This window comes from Brassica oleracea, chromosome C3 (genome assembly GCF_000695525.1).
Source record: "Brassica oleracea var. oleracea cultivar TO1000 chromosome C3, BOL, whole genome shotgun sequence".
NCBI lineage: Eukaryota > Viridiplantae > Streptophyta > Magnoliopsida > Brassicales > Brassicaceae > Brassica > Brassica oleracea.
The window spans coordinates 22,436,805-22,458,347 of NC_027750.1; the positions used below are offsets into that span (position 1 = coordinate 22,436,805).

General features: G+C 36.2%; 6 protein-coding genes across 6 annotated transcripts; 4 read left to right on the forward strand and 2 right to left on the reverse strand.

The window, feature by feature from the left end:
* The first annotated feature begins 4,011 nt into the window (after window positions 1–4,011).
* On the forward strand, window positions 4,012–5,708 carry LOC106330126. The gene is made up of 2 exons (XM_013768669.1): window positions 4,012–4,338; window positions 4,761–5,708. The coding sequence occupies exons 1-2, from the start codon at window positions 4,012–4,014 to the stop codon at window positions 5,706–5,708; spliced, it is 1,275 nt and encodes a 424-aa protein (XP_013624123.1).
* Window positions 5,709–6,536: 828 nt separating this feature from the next.
* LOC106330127 lies at window positions 6,537–8,845 on the forward strand. Its single transcript, XM_013768670.1, has 3 exons — window positions 6,537–7,079; window positions 7,335–7,913; window positions 8,093–8,845. The coding sequence occupies exons 1-3, from the start codon at window positions 6,537–6,539 to the stop codon at window positions 8,843–8,845; spliced, it is 1,875 nt and encodes a 624-aa protein (XP_013624124.1).
* A 1,210-nt stretch (window positions 8,846–10,055) lies between these two features.
* On the forward strand, window positions 10,056–12,801 carry LOC106330129 (defensin-like protein 47). Its single transcript, XM_013768671.1, has 2 exons — window positions 10,056–10,101; window positions 12,614–12,801. Exons 1-2 carry the CDS (start codon window positions 10,056–10,058, stop codon window positions 12,799–12,801), a joined length of 234 nt encoding a protein of 77 aa, XP_013624125.1.
* Window positions 12,802–13,186: 385 nt separating this feature from the next.
* Window positions 13,187–14,058, reverse strand: LOC106333892 (protein rad9-like). Its single transcript, XM_013772278.1, has 2 exons — window positions 13,780–14,058; window positions 13,187–13,554 (listed from the first exon to the last, which is right to left on the reverse strand). Exons 1-2 carry the CDS (start codon window positions 13,975–13,977, stop codon window positions 13,516–13,518), a joined length of 237 nt encoding a protein of 78 aa, XP_013627732.1. The 5' UTR covers window positions 13,978–14,058; the 3' UTR covers window positions 13,187–13,515.
* Window positions 14,059–17,580: 3,522 nt separating this feature from the next.
* On the reverse strand, window positions 17,581–18,514 carry LOC106333023 (protein LIGHT-DEPENDENT SHORT HYPOCOTYLS 2-like). Its single transcript, XM_013771508.1, has one exon. The coding sequence runs from the start codon at window positions 18,331–18,333 to the stop codon at window positions 17,761–17,763; it is 573 nt and encodes a 190-aa protein (XP_013626962.1). The 5' UTR covers window positions 18,334–18,514; the 3' UTR covers window positions 17,581–17,760.
* A 1,505-nt stretch (window positions 18,515–20,019) lies between these two features.
* Window positions 20,020–21,543, forward strand: LOC106336232 (tryptophan--tRNA ligase, cytoplasmic-like; the record flags this gene model as incomplete). Its single annotated transcript, XM_013775001.1, is given in 8 exon segments — window positions 20,020–20,111; window positions 20,184–20,422; window positions 20,507–20,626; window positions 20,712–20,897; window positions 20,978–21,029; window positions 21,119–21,184; window positions 21,268–21,354; window positions 21,501–21,543. Coding segments are annotated over 7 exon segments (775 nt in total), but the record flags the coding sequence as incomplete, so codon positions are not given.

Sequence of the window (21,543 nt, forward strand, 5' to 3'; positions counted from 1 at the left end):
TTACCCGTGGGAGGGAAGTGACATGGATTACTTATACGACGAGGTAAGCATATCATTTGATGTTTTGCGGTCCATCTTTGAGAGCCGTCGATTGTAAGTGTCTATCGTTTTGAAGTTGTACGACACTAAGATGTAAAGAATTACTAATCACGATTATCTTACTAGCAGAGTTCTTTTACACAACTATTGTTAATGGAATTAACACTGGAAATTGATGGTGCTATATTTCATCCAATAACTATAATTAACTCTAATAGATTTATATATACATTTAGAATTGGAAGTTTGGTGAGAACAGGAACAAGTACTTCTGTCACGCTATTGGACAGTTGTACGTCATTTCAATAGAATTGATTTCTTATATTTCCCATAATCAGTAAGATTTTAAATGTTTGTCTACTTTGCATTCATACCGCATTCTCCATCTATCTTCTCGGTGCTATTATATAATGATTAAGTCATTTTTTGCACAAATAGGCAAGTGGGGATGTTACGTTGGGTGCTTGGTTTATTGGGATTGACTATACAAAGTCTGTTGTGACTTTAAAACTTTTACCTCATTTAACATTGATTCTGGTTCTTGAGAGAATTGCAGATTGTGAATGAAAGGCACAAGCAGAGAACATATATGTAGCTGCGTTCGACTCGACATGTAGCGGCATCTGCAGATCCGATGATCCCATTGTGGAGGTTAACATGCAATGTGTGGAAATCATTATTTGGAAGCTACATTTCGAGGCATTTCCTCAACATATAAATAGACCATAGACAGAGTTTGATATTTATAATACTCAGTGATCATGGAGTCTGCAGAAAACAGTTCGAGGCATTTCCTCAACATATAAATATGAAACCAAGAGATATGTCATTTGTTTGATGATTGTATTATGATAGCTACTAACATAGGAGATGACTAGAGAAAGAGAAATGAGTATGAAACTCTTATATGGGTAGCTTTTGTAAACACATTTAGATTTATTAACAGTTGTGACAAGCAATTATGTTTATAGTAAAGGAAACCCGCCGCAACGTCAATAACAAATGCGCCTGTTTTTTGGTTGTTTGGGATTGGAATAGCTTATGGGTTTTCTAAATTAATATAATTGATTTGACTAAAGCTATCTTGGATGACAAAAAGAAGGATTGCAAGTTTAATAACTTCTACTTTAGACTTTAATTTCAACTAAATTATAATAAGTCTTTTATCCATATCATCTTAGTTATAATCGTAAGGATTTATTAGAATAAATAAACAGTTTCAACAATATTTAGTATGTGATTTAATAAACAAAAGATCAAGTAAGATTTTTAGGATTTAAAGAGATTGGAGACAATAGTTAATGAATATGAAAAGAATACGAAGCAGATGATAAAAAATGATTCGAGCAAATTAGTGGCAATACAGAGCTAAGCGAGATAAAAATATCAATCAAAAAAGAATGAAAGAAGAATGAGCAGGGTTAAGTTATTACACAAGCCAAAACTAAGACAAATCAAACGACAGAACGTGAAAATAAATGTAAACAAGACAAGAAGAGATGGTGAAGATAAAATACATTGAAAAACTGAATGCTAGATTAGTAAGTAAGAGACAAAAATAGATTAAAATGCAAAAACATCGCGCCTTGGCGCGGGTAACGATCCCTAGTAATAATAATGACACGGTATGCCATCTAAATTTGTTCAGATTCTAAAGAAAGTATACTATGCATTAAAAGGTTAATTTAAGTGAATTTTAGTTACATATTAAATAAAATTTCATAAAATTATACTGATTTAATTAAATGGCAAAAAAAAAATTATTTTAGTCAAAGAAAAAATTGTAATCATATAGTAATCAACTAATATGAATAACCAAACATCCAAACACGAGATGATATATAGTAATTAATTGTAGAGACTATATAAAATGTATATTTTAAAATCAGATATTTTCACAATTATGTAATTATATAAACTGTAGAAAGTAAATATTTTGTAAAATCATACATGATTTATAAATTATTTATTTAGATAAAATATTTATGGAATTTTATAAATTCATTTATTAAGATTTATAAAATCACTTTAAATTTACTAATCACATAAAATATATATTCTGACACTATAAGTATTATCGTGAATAAAATATATATATATTACAAGAAAAAACCTTCATAACAAAAACTTTTTAGCGAATATACATAGATTTTAGTTTAAATTAAAAATAAATAATATTACTAAAAATTGAAATACAAACCAAAGTTTATCGATATCTACTAATCAAAATTTTCATAAAACTATAAATAACATTAAATTTGAAAAAATAACAATTATCAAAATAAATGCATCTTACTAAAATGTAAACATTAAAAAGATTTTAGTGATTTAAATTCTCATATGTTTTATTTAAAGATATCATTATCTAAAATAGATAATGAAATTTTCACTTCTGGGAGTTGTAACTTGATTATACAACAATTTTAGATAGAATAAACAAACTTGAAATAATTTAGAACTGATGTAAAGTTGTTTTTTATATGTTAAAGTTATATATAAATATTTTATAACAGTAAAAAGGCAAATATTGATAAAAAGAACACTTATTATTTTCTTCTTTATATCACAAAACTGTTTTTAAAAGATAATGGTTTCTTCTCTCTTGATTTAATTGCATAACGTGTGGTTAATTTGTGTAGAGAGTTTTCATACTGTTTTTGAATGTAGAGATGTTAACATGGCAAACCAAAATTCAGAATTAAAAATGCTACAAAAATCCTAAAGGCTTCCTTTTGTGATTTGTGTATAGTATACAAATGACGATTCTTGTCCAATACAAGTGACGATTCTTGTCCAATACGTTTATCCCGAGTCAAGCTTTTAGGCTGCAACCACACTTGTGATGGTCTTGAACACGACAACTGCACATCTCGCTGGATGAGACCAACAATTGAAACATAAGATCTAACGTTGGAAAGTGTGGCTTGTGCTTCATGATATCAAACAGAATCATGCCAAAAGCATTCTTGAAAATCAAACTTTTACAAAAATTCCTAGCTGTTAGATTCTGAGATCTTGACCTCTCTTTGTTTGTTTTTTTCGTTTACCACTTTCTGATTTTTTTTCTGTCTAATAATGGCATGTACAGACTCATCATTGGAGACAATCACAATAGTTTGATCTTCATGCCATTGTTTAGTTATCCCAACTAAAATTGTCTAACAATAAATACGGATTCGTCGATGGGAGCATACCACAACTGTGGAGGATTCACCATTGATGAGAACCTCTCTTCACATAGGTCGCATATTGACGATTGTCAAGAGCTTTGGACACACTTCCAAAAGTGATTTGGAGTGAAAAACGGGAAACATGTTCAGCGACTCAAAATTGAGCTAGTGACGCGCCGAGATAAAAGATTTTTAATCCTTTATATACTAAATCACAAGTCACTTGACCAATAATATTTTGCCACATAGATTAAAAGTAAAAATAATTTAAAAAAATTAAAAAAACATGAGAAACTAATGTTTATCAGCCAAAATAAAACTCTTTGATCTCAAAAGTAAAAACAACGTTCTCTCCCAGGTACGACATCCCATGCTGATCTTTACCGGCTGACTCTTGCCGAACCTCCCCTTGAGGGTTGTGTTTGACTTTCCTCTTTTAGCTATTACCTGTTGACACTTGTAAGATTTTTTCAAATCTTTACCCGTTTGGGAAGTGTCTGGTGGTCCTTTGGCTGCAGGGAGTCCTTACCCTCCGGTCTGCTTCGGCCTCCTCGCCGGAGAAGCTTTCTACTCCGACATTTCTGCTCGGCCTGCGATGGTGATGATGTTACTTGTAGCAGATGAAGCATCGGTGAGGTACCCCTTCCTCACCCTGTTGGTGTAGATAGGCCCTTGGACTTGTAGAGTCGACGGAACTCCTCTAGGTCCCCCGTCCCCGCCGTGTTTCCTTAGGAGACTTTTGTGCCTTATCTTCAGATAACCTGTACTATCTCTCCCCTACTATACTGCCCCTGCTTCAACTATGGCCTCTCGCAGATTCTCGACTGCTGAAAAAGGCAAAGGCATGGCCTCAGACAATACCGACAACACCCGTAAGCGTATTAGAGCCCCAGAGTTTGACTACTCAGATCTAGTAAGAGAAAATGCTAAGACACTTATTGGGAGGCTGACAAACCCTAGAGAACAGAATGTAGACCATCTAGTTCTTAACTTACCTAAGAAGTGGGCTCTCAGAGGGAAGGTGGTAGGAGCTACTCTCAGAAATGATTGCTTCCAATTCCGCTTCGACCGTGATAAAGACCTGCAATGCGTTCTCCTCAACCGCCCTTATCATCACAACAACTGGATGGTGATTCTTGAGTGATGGGAGCCAATCATCTCAAGTACTTTCCCTTAAAAAATCCCATTTTGGATTACGGTTAGAGGGCTACCACTCCACTTCTGGCACGAGAAGATGGTCAATAATATCGGGGATGAACTGGGAGTACTGGAAGATTACGAAATTACATAAACCTATGCCAGAATCCGTATACTCCTAGATGCGCTTTAGCCACTTCCCATGGAATCTGTTGTAGACTTCTCTTCTGGTGAAGAAGTACCCATAACTTTCGAATATGAGAGAATTGCCAACTATTGCTCCATCTGTAAGATGCTCACTCACTCCTCCCGAGACTGCATCAGAAAGATTCCCCCCCAGAAAGGGAACTCAACGAATTTGTGGGTCGAAGGTACTCCTCACAAATAGAAAACCCTCCTTCTTTCTATCAAAAGGTACCTCAAGGTGAGGTATACCCTCATGAGGAGAAAGAAAGCTTTCATTGTAGAGTAGACCGACATGGAACGCCCTTTGGTAACAGAGTTTCTTCAGACAACTCTCGATTCCAACCTCTAAAGAACAAAATCACACCAGGCAATCCTAGTCGATCTCCACTTGCTAGAACTCAAGATGCTCATCATGTTGTAGCTCATGGGAGAGGCTCTGTTCCCAGCAGATACAAGCCACCTAACCCACCACAGTTACAGTGGAGAGTTCAAGAGCACACAAAACCCCCTCATGGACCCCCACAAGTGCCAGCTTTGAGATCCCCGTCGACACCAGCTCCTCCGTTGGGAAGAAATCTTCATGAAAGTGATTTCTCCAAACAATCTGAGATATCATCTGCTGAAAAAGTCTTTGAAGATCTAAGAGAAGTCACCCTGCAGTACATCAACTGTGCTAATCCCATAGAGAGTGCAGCTAGGAGACGAAGAGTAATACAAACTGAAACTGAGAACCTTATGGCAAACACAACCTCTGGAATCATTGCAGCAGCTACGGCAGCCGCTAGTCAAACCGCTATGGTGCCTCAGGTCAATCCCACGGTGATTTTGCTCCCAAGCTCGGAAACCTCTACTCTCAATCGAGCTCCTCAAACCTCTGGAGATGGCATGACCACTACTATCACTGCTACAAAACGCCGTGGTCGACCACCGAGGACAAGAAAATCAACACCTAATCCTAGACTGGTGGGAGGTAGTGCAAAGAAGTGTATCTTCTCCAAAGTACAACCCTCCCCAGGTAAACTGAATGCTACACCTGTTAGGAAGGGCAGAAACAGAGTTGCTCCCTCACCTGCACACGATGCCTCGGTTCCTGTTGTCTCCCAGGGAAGTGCTCCATCAACCTCTGCTAATAACCAGGGTTTTCACAACCCCGGAAATCCTTTTCCTAAGCCATAATCAGCAGGAATTGTTGTGGGATTGGGAACCCCCGAACAGTCCAGCGTTTGAAGGAGCTCTCTCAAAGCTGCTCTCCTGACATTTGCTTTCTCATGGAGACAAAGAACCAGAACAACTTTGTTCTGAATGAGCTTTGTTCTGAATGAGCTCAAGGATCTCAACTACGACTCCCACTACTTAGTCTCTCCTCATGGACAGGGAGGGGGAGATCTCGCTTTAATCTGGAAGAATCATATTGATGTACAAGTACTATCAGCTAATCACAACTTTATCGCCTCTAAGATCAAATTTAAGGACGCTGAATTCTTCTGTACCTTTGTCTATGGTGCCCCCGAGGTTCCAAAACGCCAGGCTGTCGGGGATGACCTCTCAAACCTTTCTTCCTCATGAGCCGGTGCCTGGTATCTTACAGGAGATTTCAACGAGATTGTTAATAACTCGGAAAAGTCAGGAGGAAAAGATAGAGCCGAAAGTACCTTTTGCGCCTTTAGAAGTTTTCTCTCACAATGTGACCTCTTTGATCTTCAACACACTGGAAATTTCCTGTCGTGGAGAAGTATTAGAGGCTCACAGGAGACATGCACATATGTAGTTCACTGCAGATTGGACAGAGCAGTAAGTAATAGCGATTGGTCTGATATGTTCCCTACAGCTAGAAGCCATTACTTCCTTTTTGAAGGCTCAGACCATCGACCCTTGCTGTATGTGTTTGATCCTACCAAGCTGAAATCGCAGAGACTCTTTCGATATGACAGACGGCTATGACACAACTCGGAGGTCACACTACTAGTGGAAAGAACCTGGAACAAATACATGAACTTAAAAGTCATGGAGAGAATTTCTAACTGTAGTAAAGCTATCTCTAAATGGAGTAAGGACCAGTATCTCGACAAAAAAAAAGCCATTGCTAACCTGAAAATGAGTTTGGATTCAGAGCTATCCAAACCAGTAGCAGATAATCCTTTGATCTCCTCCTTGAATTTAGCACTGCTCCAGGCTTATAAAGCTGAAGAGGAGTACATGAGGCATCAGAGCAGGCAGATGTGGCTCTCCTTAGGTGATTGTAACACTGGTTACTTCCACGCAGCTGCTCGAGGAAGAAGTGCCCGAAACAGACTATCAATGATGGAAATTGCTGATGGATCCTCAGTATATGAGGAAGAACAGATTGCTGAAGTCATAGCAGCATATTTCTCAGAGATTTTTGCAACGTCTTCAATAGATTGCACTGCTACGGTGCAGAGTGCCCTGAAGTCTAAGATATCAGGGGAACAGAATGAAATGTTGACAGTGCCACCCACAGAGGCTGAGATTCGAGCTGCTATGTTCTCCATCCACCCCGACAAGGCCCCATGGCCAGATGGCTTCTATGTGAGCTTTTTTCAGACCAACTGGAACATAACGGGACCTGCAATGATAAAGAAAATACAAGACTTCTTCAGAAATGAATCAATGCCTCACTCCATCAATTCTACACATATCAGGTTGATTCCAAAAATTACTAGCCCTAAATTGGTTTCAGACTGCAGACCCATTTCTTTGTGCAATGTCTACTACAAAGTAATTTCGAAACTCCTGTCTCTACGGCTAAAACCGGTCCTACACTGAACTATCTCTGAAAATCAGTCAGCTTTCATACCTGGACGCGCCATCTCAGATAATGTACTTATCACGCATGAGTTCCTCCATTATCTCAAAACTACAAAGTCTAAAAAGCGATCCTCAATGGCTGTAAAATCTGATATGAGTAAGGCGTACGATAGATTAGAATGGAGCTTTATCGAGTGTGTGTTATCTACTCTGGGTTTTCATGAAGACTTTGTTACCTGGATAATGAACTGTGTCACCTCTGTCTCGTACTCCTTCCTGATCAATGATGCTGTACTAGGAAGAGTGACGCCACAAAGGGAGATTAGACAGGGTGATCCCCTCTCCCCCTATCTCTTTATCATGTGCAGTGAAGTTTTATCAGGCCTCTGTTCTAAAGCACAACAAGATGGAACACTTCCAGGGATCAAAATAGCGAAAAACAGTCCTAGTGTGAATCACTTACTGTTCGCTGATGATACCATGTTCTTTATCCCCACAGACAGGCGCAGCTGCACGAAACTGAAACATATTCTAGCCCTTTATGAAGTTGCCTCAGGACAGAGGATCAATACCGACAAGTCTTTCATCTCCTTTGCTACAAAAACCACATCCTTAGTGAGAAACGAAGTTAAAGACATTCTAGAAATAACAATGAAGGGGGGGCGGGGGGGAAGTACCTCGGTCTTCCAGAACACTTCGGGAGGAAGAAGAGAGATCTCTTTGCCTCAATTGTTGATAGGATAGTGGTAAAGGTTGTGAGCTGATCTACTAGATTCCTTTCTTCTACTGGAAAGATGGTCATGCTCAAAGCTGTCCTCACTGCGGTTCCTTCTTCTGCGATGACTTGCTTTCTGCTACCCATTGGCTTATGCAAAATGATACAGTCAGCCCTAACGCGCTTCTGGTGGGACTCAAACACTGGAAAAAAAAAAATGTGTTGGTTATCATGGGACACGCTTACAAAATCCAAAGGTATGGGTGGCTTGGGATTTAAAGACATTCAGACCTTTAATATCGCTCTCCTCGTAAAACTCCCTTGGCGTATGCTCACCAATCCAAACTGTCTCCTCTTTCGAGTTCTCCTCGGGAAGTATTGCCACAAAGCTCCGCTGCTCAAAGTGCAACTAGTTAAAGGCGCCTCCCACAGATGGATTGGTATTCTCGCTGGCAGAGATTTATTAGCCTCCCATATTGGAAGGGCAGTGGGAGAAGGGACAGAGATCAAAGTGTGGTCTGATGCTTGGATGTCCACTACTTCTCACATTATACCTTATGGACCCCTCAAGGAATGTACAAATGATCTCTATGTCTCTGAACTGATTAATCGAGGAACCTGTGAATGGAACAAAGAGATGATCAGTAGGATAATGCCTGATTTCGTTGATGATATATTGGCTATAAAACCAAGTAAAACAGGAGCAAGAGACTCCTACATTTGGTATCCAGCAAAATATGGCGTCTACTCTACGAAATCAGGATATGCTGCAGCTATTGCCAAAGAACCCCTAGACAACAACTCTCCACTTGACTCCTTTGATTGGCATTGATCGGTGTGGTATATTTCCTCTGCTCCAAAGTTACAGATCTTTCTTTGGAAAGCCATTTAAGGAGCTCTCCCCACCGGTGGGAACCTAAAGAAGAGGGGGATGCTACAGAACACAAATTGCATTTATTGCGGTCTGACTGAAACAACTGAGCACATCCTATTGCATTGCCCCTTCGCCACCCAAGTATGGAGCTTAATTCCTCTAGCTTCGAATTTCGATCCAGGGCTCTGCGCATCAATCAGTGAAGTTGTTCAGATCTCAGGGACATGGTTCTGCTTGCCACCGAATGGTATCAGCAGCGATATCTTCTCTTGGGTGTGCTGGAACCTTTGGACTACTCAAAACCAACTGCTGTTTGAAGTACGCCCAGTCTCTGCACAAGCCACGACCACAAAATCCCTAGTAAATGCTCGAGAATGGTTACAGGCTCAGGACCCTCCAAAATCTCCATCGAAGAATACTCAGATCCCAGCGAGACCCCCCATTGATTCATGTCGGTATAGTAACATGCAACACCGACGCCGCATGGAAAAAAGAATCCCTCACCGCCGGTTTTGCCTGGATCATCAACTCACCTTCATCAATAGCCCGATCGGATGGTTGTCAATACCAAACTTAGGTTTCGTCTGCGCTTATGGCTGAAGGGTTGGCGATTAGGGAAGCTCTCTCTCACGCTCAGTACCTCGGCATCACCAAAATCTGGATCCGTTCAGACTCTCTATCGCTCATCAGAGCCATAAACTCGATCATCAAGCCGGTGAATCTCTACGAAATTCTCTCGGACATCGAGTCTCATGCATCGTCGTTCATCTTTTGTTGTTTTTCTTTTACCCCTAGAGAGGGCAATGGGCTAGCGGACAACTTGGCAAAAACATGTCTCTCCAATGTTACTTCATCTTGGGCATGAGGCCTTTATTTTCTAATGAATTTAAGTTGCTCAAAAAAAAAAAATCTGCCAAAATCAAAATTATTTTCTCTGCCCACTTCACTGACGGTTCTTTGCAAACCACGATCAATATTCACCAATAATCTCCAAAAGTAACTACTCATATTCTATTGCTTATATGTTACGAGGTTATTTACTTATTTTATAATTGCATCTTGCTACAAAAACACTTATCCTCTCTTTCTCCTTCGGTGTGCTATGATGAAAATGGAATTTTGCAAAAATATTTGCAGGGCAAACTAAATCAAATTTCCAGAGTTGCAAATGGATTTTCCGTTCAATGGTGAATTTTTGGCACAAGAACCAAAAGGTATGTCGTGTTAGATGAAAATATGTTCCATTTCATAAAACAAGTTGATATATGGTGGAGTTAAAATTAAACTTTCTTTTTCTTTTTGTTAACAATTAAAATCGAGTGTAATTTGATTTACACACATTGGTCCCGGTCGCGACTGTGAATTAATTCCAGATTTAGTAATGCTTACAAAATATGAGATAGCTTATGTACATTTTAGCATAATGATCACCGTAACTAAACTCTGTTGTAAGAAAAAACATAATAAAAGCTAACACAAACCTTGCTACCAAGTAAAATGAAATAAAATTAGAATGAAACTGAGAAGAAAACAATTAATCACTTTGTCCGTCTAAAAGATAAGAGAATATGACTATTGTTGTCTACAAATATTGCTATATTAGCATGAATCTGGCAATACATTTTGCTACAACACACTGTTTTAACATAATAAATAATCATTTTCTTTTAATAATAAATAATCATTTTTTTTCTTGTACGCAGTACAGGTACAATAATAGTTAGAGCTTCAGCATTGAGGGTACTTCACCCAATTTCTCATCACTAAAAAATATTAAAAGTGTAATGAATGAAGAAAGAGAAAGTAAAATAGAAGAAAAAAGAAGTGAGCGACCTTCCTCCGAGAAATTTTCAACCAAATGGGAAGAATTAATTTTACATGTGTCATGTTTTGAATGGTGTGATATTTTGAAAAAGTAAAACTTAATTTATTTAATTAAAATATCAATATAATATAACGAGAGATGATGGTTGAGGATTTCCACCGCTGTTGATGCTTTTAACTAGCCCTGGTACGGATCCGGATATCCGGGAAATTTAGGGTATCCGGATTCGGATCCGGATCCGTCGGATCCGTGGATTTAATATCCGGATCCGGATTCGTGGTTTCCGGATATCCGAATTTCGGATATCCGTCTCGATATTCTATTATCCGCGGATATCCGGATCCGGATCCGGATCCATCAAAATAATTAAAAATAATTTTTTAACAAAAAATATTAATTTTTTTAACAAAAAATACTAATTTTTTTTAATATAATACATAAATTAAATATTTATAAATATATTTATATATGTTTATAATATTGTAAAACTAAAATATAATATTATAAGATTAATTCATGTATAAATATTAATATATCAAATATAAATATTAATAAAATTTAAAAATTTAATGTATTTTAAAAATACGGATCCGGATCCGGATATCCGGACCTAAAAATTACGATATCCGGATCCGGATTCGGTTTGCACGGATCCAAGATTTTACTATCCGGATTCGGATCCGGACACCTCGGATATCCTATTTTCGGAGCGGATCCGGAACAGATCTCGGATCGAATCCGGATCTCGGATAATAAGTCCCAGGCCTACTTTTAACCCATATTATGAGAAACTCACTCATTTGTAGGGAAGTTTAAATGACTATCAAAAAGTCAAAACGGTGGATGAAATTCGCAAAACCGTTCCACGTTTAATAGTTGGACTTTTGTTTTTTCTTGGCCCATTACTATTTCACATCTAGGCAAGTAATTGGACTGCTGTCAATTTGCTTCTTCCAACTCACCTCAATTGATCTTACACAATCACTGCCGTCAAGCAGAACCCAATTGATTTACTCCAACTATAAATCCGGATTTGTAACTTTTCAAATTAGCATTCAAACGAAGTAATTAAGGTTTCCATAAACGTCGCATTCAATTTCACCTCCTCTTCAAATTAATGCCTTTTACAGTGTCAATAAACTTTTTTCAAAACAAATTTTACTAATTTTATACAGTTTATTAAAAATATGTGTAGATATCTATGCTAATGATGTATAAAAATATATATCTATTCGGTCAACTTCATATTAGGCTTTCAATAAAAAATCTTATTGTAGATTAGAATCAAGTCAAAATCAACATGCAATAGCACCTTCTTAGTGGTTGATGAAGCGGTATCAATAAACTTTTCAACAACGAGATCTTGCATTTAACCAATTTATGAGTGATATGAGGATATGCAAAATTATTTTGACCATATTGATATGTGTCATAGACTTTTTCAATAATACACGCAACAAAAAAAATCAAATACAAAACATATTTACTCACAATTCTGGGAAGTCAATCAATGACAAGAATATCCCAAGACCAAAGGTTATATAAATCCTCTCTTCCAAACAAATCAAAAGCAAAAAAAAAACAGCATTTTCATTTCGAAATAGAGTTAAACACAAAAAATACTATGGGTTTCATAAAAACTCAGGTGGCTTTTCTTGTCGTAGTAGTATTTGTATTTTTTTCTCTCCAACCACAATGTTTTGGCTGCAGGTATGTTTAATTTGTTTTCAGTTATTACAAAACTAGTCTTGTTCATTTCAAAAGAAATAGCTAAATATGCTGAATTAGTAATGACCTTGTTTTGTGATTTTTAATTTAAATATGTAGATATGTAAACGTTAATGTAATTTATATATTTGCATAAGTTATTACAATTAATATTTATTTGGGTTTTTGTATAGAGCTGGAAAAAATTTCATATGATCACTGCAGTACTTTGTGTTCGGATCACTACGCATGGCATGAATGTTGGTTTGACTGCTTAAGAAAAGGGTATGAAGGTGCTGGGGTGTGTGCTTCTCCTTCTCCTAATGTTCCTAAGAAATGTTGTTGTCAAACTGAACCGTCAAACTTATACCTTCATTTCTAATGCAGCATTGGAGAATTTTGTAATAAAAACATGTTATAAAAATTGCCATCAAACTCATTCTTCATTTCTAATGCAGCAGTTCGAGTTTTGTAATAAAAACATGGAATAAAAACTACTTATCTATCTACTACTTTTGCTTGTAAAAAATAAAAAATCAGAATATTCATACAGACTACAGAGCAATAAAATTATTATTCAATAATAAATCTATAATTTTATAAATTAAATAATATTTTGTGAATTTTAAATATTCAAAAGATTCAGATATTTAAAACAACTATATTTTACTATTGTTAATAAAATATTTAAATTATATAAAATCTTTAAAATATTTTTTAAGATACAAAAATGGTAGAAAATTGATGAATTATATAAAAAGCCCAAATCAACAGCTCGATTGTGATTGATTATTCCACTAAAGTGGGTATGTATGACAGGCGATAGTCATCTGACAAAAGAATGTGGAACACAGAGTTATAACAAATCCATTTTCACACAAAAAGCCTATCTCTGAAGTCTGAACAACTCTAATACAATCTCCAGACTAAAAGATCAATCAAAGAAGAGCTTACTTTCTGGCCACTCTGCATGAGTAGGATCCTCCCAAGACTGCCCAGCAGCTTTACGAGGAATAGCTAGCTCTCTTCTTAGTCTCCGCTTTGTGTTCTGTTCGGTTTCGCTACTAGCCAAAGCAGCTTTCACATTCTCAAGCGCTTAGTCTGTGCATGCATCTCTCTGGAACAACCGATATGCCTGCCAATACAAACAACCAAATCAATCAAGATGCCAAATAATTCTACCTTAAGCATGTAAAACCAAAACCAAAACCAAAACCAAAGATCAAACCTTTATCTGCCATCTCAACAAAAACAACTAAATTCAAAGCAGAGAGATTTCGAAAACCCTAATTCAATCAAGACCAAACCAATTCGAACCCTAATTCGCAAAACGATATGAATCAATCAAGACCCAAGTAACCTGGTATTGAGGGTAAGAATATACGGCAGGAACAGGACCAATAGGCTGAGGATAGACCGTATCTCCGGGAACGGGTGCAACCGGCGGCGCTGGAGCAGGAGACGGCGCCACGAAGCGCTGTGGAAGCTGGTAAGGAGCGGAATAGTACGAATTCGCAGTGTATGTGAACTTAGATGCTGAAGACGGCGGGATTGACATCGGAGCGAAATACAAAACGCCGGCGTATCGCAACCGTAAGGTAAGGGTTTTCAGACGGAGAGGATCGACGACAAGTTTGCTTTTTTTTTCAAAATTCTCTTTAAATTGATTGCCACGTGTGTATATGATTGTTATTTACACAATTAGAAAATTCTGGAGAATGGGCTTTAAATATATGGACAGAGCCCACTAGTTTCTGAACAAAATCAATACTAAACAAATAAAGACCAGGTGGAGTAAGTGGCTAAACCGGTTTAGAAGCGATTTCTGGAAAGGCCAAAACATTCTTGAATAGAGCTAACCGATTTGTTCGCGATTAGGTCTGGAGTGTTGACAAAAAAAAAAGGATCTGGAGTGAATAAAGATAGTGAATCTGAATCAATCATGAGAAATGGAATGAGATTCTGCTAAATCTAATCAAATTACAGTATATTGACAACAATTTAAACGAATATTAATAGATTACGGTATATTGACAACAACTTAAACGAATATTAAGTAGATTTATAGTGCTTTAGTTTTACATTTTGGTTTAAGTCTTTTAATATTAATTCATTATTATATTATAAATCATGATTATAATTATTGCATTGATGACTTATATAACCCATAATTTTATTTTATTTTATTTGTTAATTTATATTTGATGTTTGTAGTGTTTTTATGAAAATTTACTTGTGACGGTTTAAATCTCTATTAAGATGCAAAGTTTCATACAAAAATTAGTATTTTTCACTTTATAATAGAATTTAGAGTAAAAATGTTCCAATGGTACTCTATTTTTCACTTTATAATAGAATAAAAAATGAGTTTACTTTATATAGTAAGTTGTTTTTTTTGTTTATCACTATATTTTTCACTCTAAAATAAAGTACTATTGAAGTATAACTGTACAAAAAAAAAGATAAATCTATCTAATCTACTGGCTAAAAGACGAATACGCTTGAATTGTATTAAACTGCTATAAACACTTATTCCCAGATTAGATAGTTCTGTTGGTAGTTTTGTTGGTAGATTAATTGTATTAAACTGCTACCAGTAGTTTTGTTGTTTTTGCCCTAGCTGGAAATTGATCGGTATTGTATTGTGATTAGTAGCTCGGTTTTAGTTGTTTATATCATTAATAAATCTCGTCTCTTTGGACTTCGTCTCTAGAAATATGATATTTATCGACTTTGTTTTCTTTTAAGTTTTAGGGCATCTCTAACTTCATTCTATTTTCTACTCTAAAATAGAGTGTAGAGTAAAAATGTTCCAATGATACTCTATTTTTTACTTTATAATAGAATAAAAATGAGTTTACTTTATATATATAGTAAGTTTTTTTTTCATCATTCTATTTTCTACTCTGAAATAAAATACTTTTTTTATTTTTTTGGAGATTCTAGTTAGAACTTGAATGATGTTGTCAAAAAAAAAAATATCACTGGAGTATAACTATATAAAAAAAGAAAATATATCTAATCTAGTGGCTAAAAGACGAATACGTTGAATTGTATTAAACTGCTATAAACACTGATTCCCAGAGCAAAAAAAAACACACGGAAAATGTGAAACTCGAACCAACCAACAAGTGTATCAACACCAAACCTTCTTAGGTTTTAGTACTACATAGTATTATAATACGACTGACTATGAAGAAATAATGCAAGACTGAAATAAAAGTGCAAGTAGATCTAAAACACTATTAAAATGTAGCCCCTCCCAGATATAAAGAAAATCCACAGGCTTAGCCAAATAAAGCAAAGAAAAGAAAGATTCCAATTAAAATTTAATGCGATTTCTTATAGATACAAAACATACCTCGTACGGACGCACATTGTCCACGTTGTTCAATAGCTATAGCCTATAGCCGATTTTAAAATTCTGATGGCTCAACAACACAACTGACTATTCTAGGAAGCTTTTAGTTGAACTCACATGTGACGCAAAGCAGCTACACGTTCCCATTCTATTTGATCTCAACCGTTTTTTAGAGTCAAAACATCATAGTCTTTTTTTATAATGCTTGAACAGAAGCAATCATTTTCAGATACATCTCCCTTGGATACTCGATTTGTTTTCCCTCTTTGTTTTCGTCACAAGTGCAATGCAATAGGGGCGATTCAATCATATAAGACTAGCTAGTTTTGTTTCAAATATGCAATTAACAAAAATATTTTAAAAATAGATGCTATTTGTTAAACTTTTTAATTATTTTAAAGGAAACTCTGAAATTATGTAATAAAATTGGGCAGTGCCACAATAGTAACACGAGTTAATAAAATACATGGTAAAAATAAATAAAAATTGCTAGGGAATGGTAAAAGTTTAAATATTCTAAAAGTGTCAAATCCAAGTTCGGCTAATAAGAATTTTGTGTCACAAGATTAGCTGTCATCAATAATTGACAATATGATCATATTTTGTTCTTTTGTAATAATAGATCGGTTTTAGATTTACCTCTACAATTTTATAGTTTGTGTAACAGTTACACTCATGTTTGGTGTAAAGAAAAACAATTACACTCATGTTTGGTGAATATCAAAGTAAGGGTACGTGTCGCATGACAAGACTAAGCAACATCACATCCATGATTTGTTGTCAACTGTTCAAACGGTATGTCATGTATCGAAATGTTAGTAGGTTGGATCTATACGTCACTGTAATTAAATCCAATTGGCTATTGAAGAAGTACTTATCAGCATCACAGTTTTAGGACAGGTTCAAACGAAGATGAGTGTGTATACATTATTTCAACATATAAACTTCGCATTTCGAAAATTTTATAAATGTCTTAGGGTTTTATATGTACATACGTGATACGTATCGCTTAAACCTACTCCCGGGTTTTATTCTCATCTTCATGAATCATGGGCTTTTTTACCTTCGTTATATGGCACTTACACGTGTATTCGCTGTCAGCTCTAGACTCTAGTATCTGTTCGTTTAATAACGACTAACTTATTACTTTATATTTAAATTATCACTAACTATATAAATTGTTTAGCTAACCTAACCGAATTCTTCATCTAATATCACTTAGGGTTAGGGTGTTACTGGTGACAAAAAATGTGGAATAGCATTAATCTTTTATCATTCCTAAAATACACCATTTATAAGTAACAAATTTCTATTTCTATTTATTGTTCTTTTTATATAGAATTATACAGCAAAAATGTTTCTTGTTATAAATAATAATTTCATTTCTATTTTTGGTTCTTTTTTGTAGAGAATTATAAAAAAAAATAGGTTTCTTATTAAATCTAGAAAACAATCATCTCTCTATTTTCATTATTTTATTTGTGGTTATTTTTTCCTATTTCGTAAAGTTCTTATAATAGTTTACCAGTTAGATCCTTAATCACTTAATGTTCGAGAACCCAACAGTTAAACTTTTCTAGATATAGAAAAATTTTAACGATTGTTTATCATATTTTTAAAGAATTGTATATTATAATCATTTTGAAGTTTGGATCCTTCTCACAAAGATTACAGAGTCAAACGTCGCGATCGAATTTTATAAACCGTTGATCATGTATCACCTAGAGAATTCTGATGTACAAAAGAGGCCCTAATTAAAATACTCGTATATAATCTAAGTTCATACGGTAAGACCAGATACAATAATCCAAGCTTATTCCATTTTTTGGTTATAAAAGGACAAAACGATAGTCTAATAACAATAGATAACGGTAGATGGAGTAAAGTAGGGATATTACATTATACAAATACAAAGGCTGGTGCGTATAAATAGCTACACATGATACGAGCGTACTTATTTGTCGAAGTTATATGACATCATTAAGTTTCACTGTGGTGATACTTAGCCATCATAGGCTGACCTTGCGCCAGTGCGGCTGTATGTTGAGGCGGCTGCAAACACGATTGGGTTATTTGCTTGTTATTGACCCTTTTCCTCTTCTTCTCGTAGCTAACGCCACGTGCTTTAGCCTGAAAATCTCTAACCTCTCTTAGGAAAATCCTGACTGAACTTGAGCCAAAATGGCTGATCTCGGGAGCTCCACCGTTCTCCTCGTAGGCGGCACGGAGACGACCGATAAGAGCGTCAAGTGAGCCCCAAGCTTGTCGGAGAGGACAAGGACAAGGCTCCGGAGGATCTGGGAGGCCAAAGAAGGCGCAGTTTTGGTTGTGGACTTTAGTTTTCCCAAACTGGTCAAGGTAACGCAGAAACTCTATGACGTGTGCGCCGCTGCATGACGTTAGAGAGAGCGGTGGACAATGGTTTCTGAGGTATTGGCAGAAAGTGTTCCAATCACGGCGTTTCTGGTTCTCGTAGCGGCTAGTGGTAGGAGGTTGTGTCGAGGGAGTGGTATTAGGGTACTTGTTATTGTGATTTTTAGAAATCAAATCCATATTTTTTCTAATAAAATATCTAAACTAGGGTTCGAGAGATTAGGTTCTTTTCTGGATATTGAAATATTTAGGGCAGCATAAATTAAGTTTTAGTACTTTGCAAGTAAGATGGAGTGGATGGATCTAACTTCTTGGCTTACAAAATAGTTAAAAGAGAGAGACAGAGAGATGACTTAGATACTTCCTAGTGGCTAGTATTATTGAGGTAGCTGCTACAGAAAGATGGATTCAGAAGATTGATGGTGATCGTGATGGTGGATGTTGCACAGAAATGGTGAGGCAAAGAGGACAAACCTGAGGAAGAGATCTATCTCTTGCTTCTTAATTTGAAGATGAGAGATATAAGTGGAAGAGATCAAAAGAGAGACTTCTTTCCTGTACTTAATTATTCTTTTCTACTATTGTTTTGTTTGTGTGTTTCCTCTTTTCTACTATAGAGAGATAGATAGCAAAATGCATTCACAGTTGTCCATATATATATAGCTGCAAAACACCACATGGTCATTTATATAGAGATAGGGAGAGAGAAATATAAGTCGTCAGACTGATCATCATACATCATGATTTTTTCTATTAAGACAAATCAGGAAGAGTAAATAGGAGAGAGGACTCATTGTTACACAATGTATAAAAAGATAAAAGGACAAAAATTTGTTATGATTTTCATATGTCCACATTTTCAATTCTTTTTTTCATATATATTATAGTTGAATTCGGACCAAAGTTCACATATGTGGAATATTGTGTATTTATCTGATTAAGATTCACATTTATTTTCTGCAATTAATTAACTGTGTTATATATTCCTGAAAATGATGTTTGATCCACATTTATACAAAGATAGATTTGGTTATACACTCGCTATGGATGCAGTCGATCCGAACCTATCCAAGTATAGGAAAATCGAAAAGTATTCATATACTAGTAGTTCTTGACAATATATACTCAATTTTTTTATCTATATTATAGGATAAAAGAACAATATACTTTTTTTTATACTGTTATTTTTCAAACAATTCTAATGCTGATATTCACGTTTTCAAACAACTCCAAAATTTCGGTTATACACCGTGAGATCACATATGCTCTTAGGGAAGCTGTCTTTCAAGTTAAGAGACTATCGTATAACGACGTTCTCTTTTGCGGAGATTCTGCCAATTAACCTCTCCAGGAAGCTAAAGAATTTTGTTCCATTCCCAAGGAACAATCTCTCTCTCAAAGATGCTCATATCCAAACTCAGTTGGATGATACCATGGAGCTCATCAAAATAAAAAATTTCGTTTCCGATATATCAATAGACTAGATAACGTTTTAGCTAATTGGTTAGCTAAGGAAGCTCGTGTAAAAACTAAAAAGGCCCTCTTATGTTATTTTCTGGTGTTAGCTCTCTTATGTACAAACTTTCCTTAGTAAATAAAATTTTCTGATGATGAAAAAAAAAATACACAGTGAGGCATAACCATTATCAACTACTGTTTCATGGTGATAGCCATTATGAAGGGCTATTTGATAAATCAAAAACTTGATGGTACAATTGACTAAAAATAAAGACTCTTGACTCCGAAATTGTAAGAAACATAATAATTTGTTTTTCCCAATCGGCTATTTGATAAATCAAAAAACTTTGATGGTGAAATTGACTAAAAAGAAAGATTTCGACTCCCAGAGTGTAATAAACATATAATAATCATTTAAACCTCATTTCTCTTCTTCTTCACACTCCCAAAATCCAGTCATCTCCGCCGCCGTCATACCATCACCGGAAACTCTCAAATAGGTACTTTCAGACGACAATGCCTCCACCCCTCTATCTCTCTATCTTACGAATCTGACTTCCTTTTTCTCATAGGCTTCTTCTCAGCTTGCGATGGACGTCGACAAGAAGGACTCGATAGCTTCCGATTCATCGGATCAAGTGGTGAATCCATGGGAAGTCTCCGCCAAAGACGGCGGCAAAATCGACTACGACAAGCTCATAGACCAATTCGGCTGCCAGAGACTCGACGCTTCGCTCATCGATCGCGTTCAGAGGCTCACTTCTCGTCAGCCCCACGTCTTCCTCCGCCGCGGCGTCTTCTTCGCACACAGGTTCGAAACTCGTGTCTGATGGTTTAGCTATGCAATTGCGTTGATGGGCATGTAGAAAGTTAAGTTCTTTATGGATTTTTAAAGGGACTTCAATGAGGTGTTGGATGCGTACGAGAGAGGGGACAAGTTCTATCTCTACACTGGAAGAGGACCTTCTTCGGAAGCTTTGCATTTAGGGCATTTGATTCCTTTCATGTTTACCAAGTAAGTTAGATCTTGAAAGCTATTGTCTTTACTCTTTTAAGGTAGATGGGTGGGTCAATGCTTGTTCTTTATACTCTTTGTGTAGATACTTGCAAGAGGCTTTCAAGGTTCCTCTCGTTGTACAGCTAACGGATGATGAGAAATGCATGTGGAAGAACTTGTCCGTTGAGGAAAGTCAGAGACTTGCTAGAGAAAATGCTAAAGATATCATTGCTTGTGGGTTTGATGTCACAAAGACTTTCATTTTCTCAGACTTTGACTATGTTGGCGGGTAAGAAAACGATTTAGAATTTTTTTTTTGATGTTTACTGATGATGATGATGTGAGAAACCCTTTGTGTGTGTGCTGTAGTGCTTTCTATAAGAACATGGTGAAGGTTGCAAAGTGTGTAACACTTAATAAGGTGAGTTTACTTACTCTCTATCTCATTGAATTGCAACAACGTGGCTGGTATGCTTTATGTTCATTTTTTTGTATCTCCTTATGTGTTAGGCTATGGGAATCTTTGGCTTTTCTGGCGAAGATCATATTGGAAAACTCAGTTTCCCCCCTGTGCAGGTGTCTTTTTTGTTCCTGTTGGCTGTGTGTAGAATACTAATACACATAGACTGTTTGATAGATACATTTCCATGCGTTTGCAGGCAGTTCCATCATTTCCTAGCTCATTCCTACACTTGTTCCCTGGCAATGACAAGCTCCGCTGCTTGATTCCATGTGCAATTGACCAGGTGTGCTGTTTTCTTACTTTGGATCTTGACCCGTTTGTTTTCATATAGAAATATATAACATGTCTCCTTATTTAATGATCTCCGTGTATTATTGTACTATGTTGTTCATAATCAATCTTTCATTTTTTTTGTTTTGTTTTATTCAGGATCCTTATTTTAGGATGACTCGCGATGTTGCACCTCGGTTAG

What these genes read in the sequence shown, in the direction of transcription:
- LOC106330127 (XM_013768670.1), top strand. Translation starts at nt 6,537, where the DNA reads ATGGAGAGAATTTCTAACTGTAGTAAAGCTATCTCTAAATGGAGTAAG. An exon ending in CATGGCCAGATGGCTTCTAT is followed by an intron (nt 7,080 to 7,334) that starts GTGAGCTTTTTT and finishes TCTGAAAATCAG; the next exon opens with TCAGCTTTCATACCTGGACG. An exon ending in CTACAAAAACCACATCCTTA is followed by an intron (nt 7,914 to 8,092) that starts GTGAGAAACGAA and finishes TCTACTGGAAAG; the next exon opens with ATGGTCATGCTCAAAGCTGT.
- LOC106330129 (XM_013768671.1), top strand. Translation starts at nt 10,056, where the DNA reads ATGGATTTTCCGTTCAATGGTGAATTTTTGGCACAAGAACCAAAAG. An exon ending in TTTGGCACAAGAACCAAAAG is followed by an intron (nt 10,102 to 12,613) that starts GTATGTCGTGTT and finishes GTTTTTGTATAG; the next exon opens with AGCTGGAAAAAATTTCATAT.
- LOC106333892 (XM_013772278.1), bottom strand. Translation starts at nt 13,977, where the DNA reads ATGTCAATCCCGCCGTCTTCAGCATCTAAGTTCACATACACTGCGAAT. An exon ending in ATTCTTACCCTCAATACCAG is followed by an intron (nt 13,555 to 13,779) that starts GTTACTTGGGTC and finishes TTGTATTGGCAG; the next exon opens with GCATATCGGTTGTTCCAGAG.
- LOC106330126 (XM_013768669.1), top strand. Translation starts at nt 4,012, where the DNA reads ATGGCCTCTCGCAGATTCTCGACTGCTGAAAAAGGCAAAGGCATGGCC. An exon ending in ATCATCACAACAACTGGATG is followed by an intron (nt 4,339 to 4,760) that starts GTGATTCTTGAG and finishes TTCTATCAAAAG; the next exon opens with GTACCTCAAGGTGAGGTATA.
- LOC106333023 (XM_013771508.1), bottom strand. Translation starts at nt 18,333, where the DNA reads ATGGATTTGATTTCTAAAAATCACAATAACAAGTACCCTAATACCACT.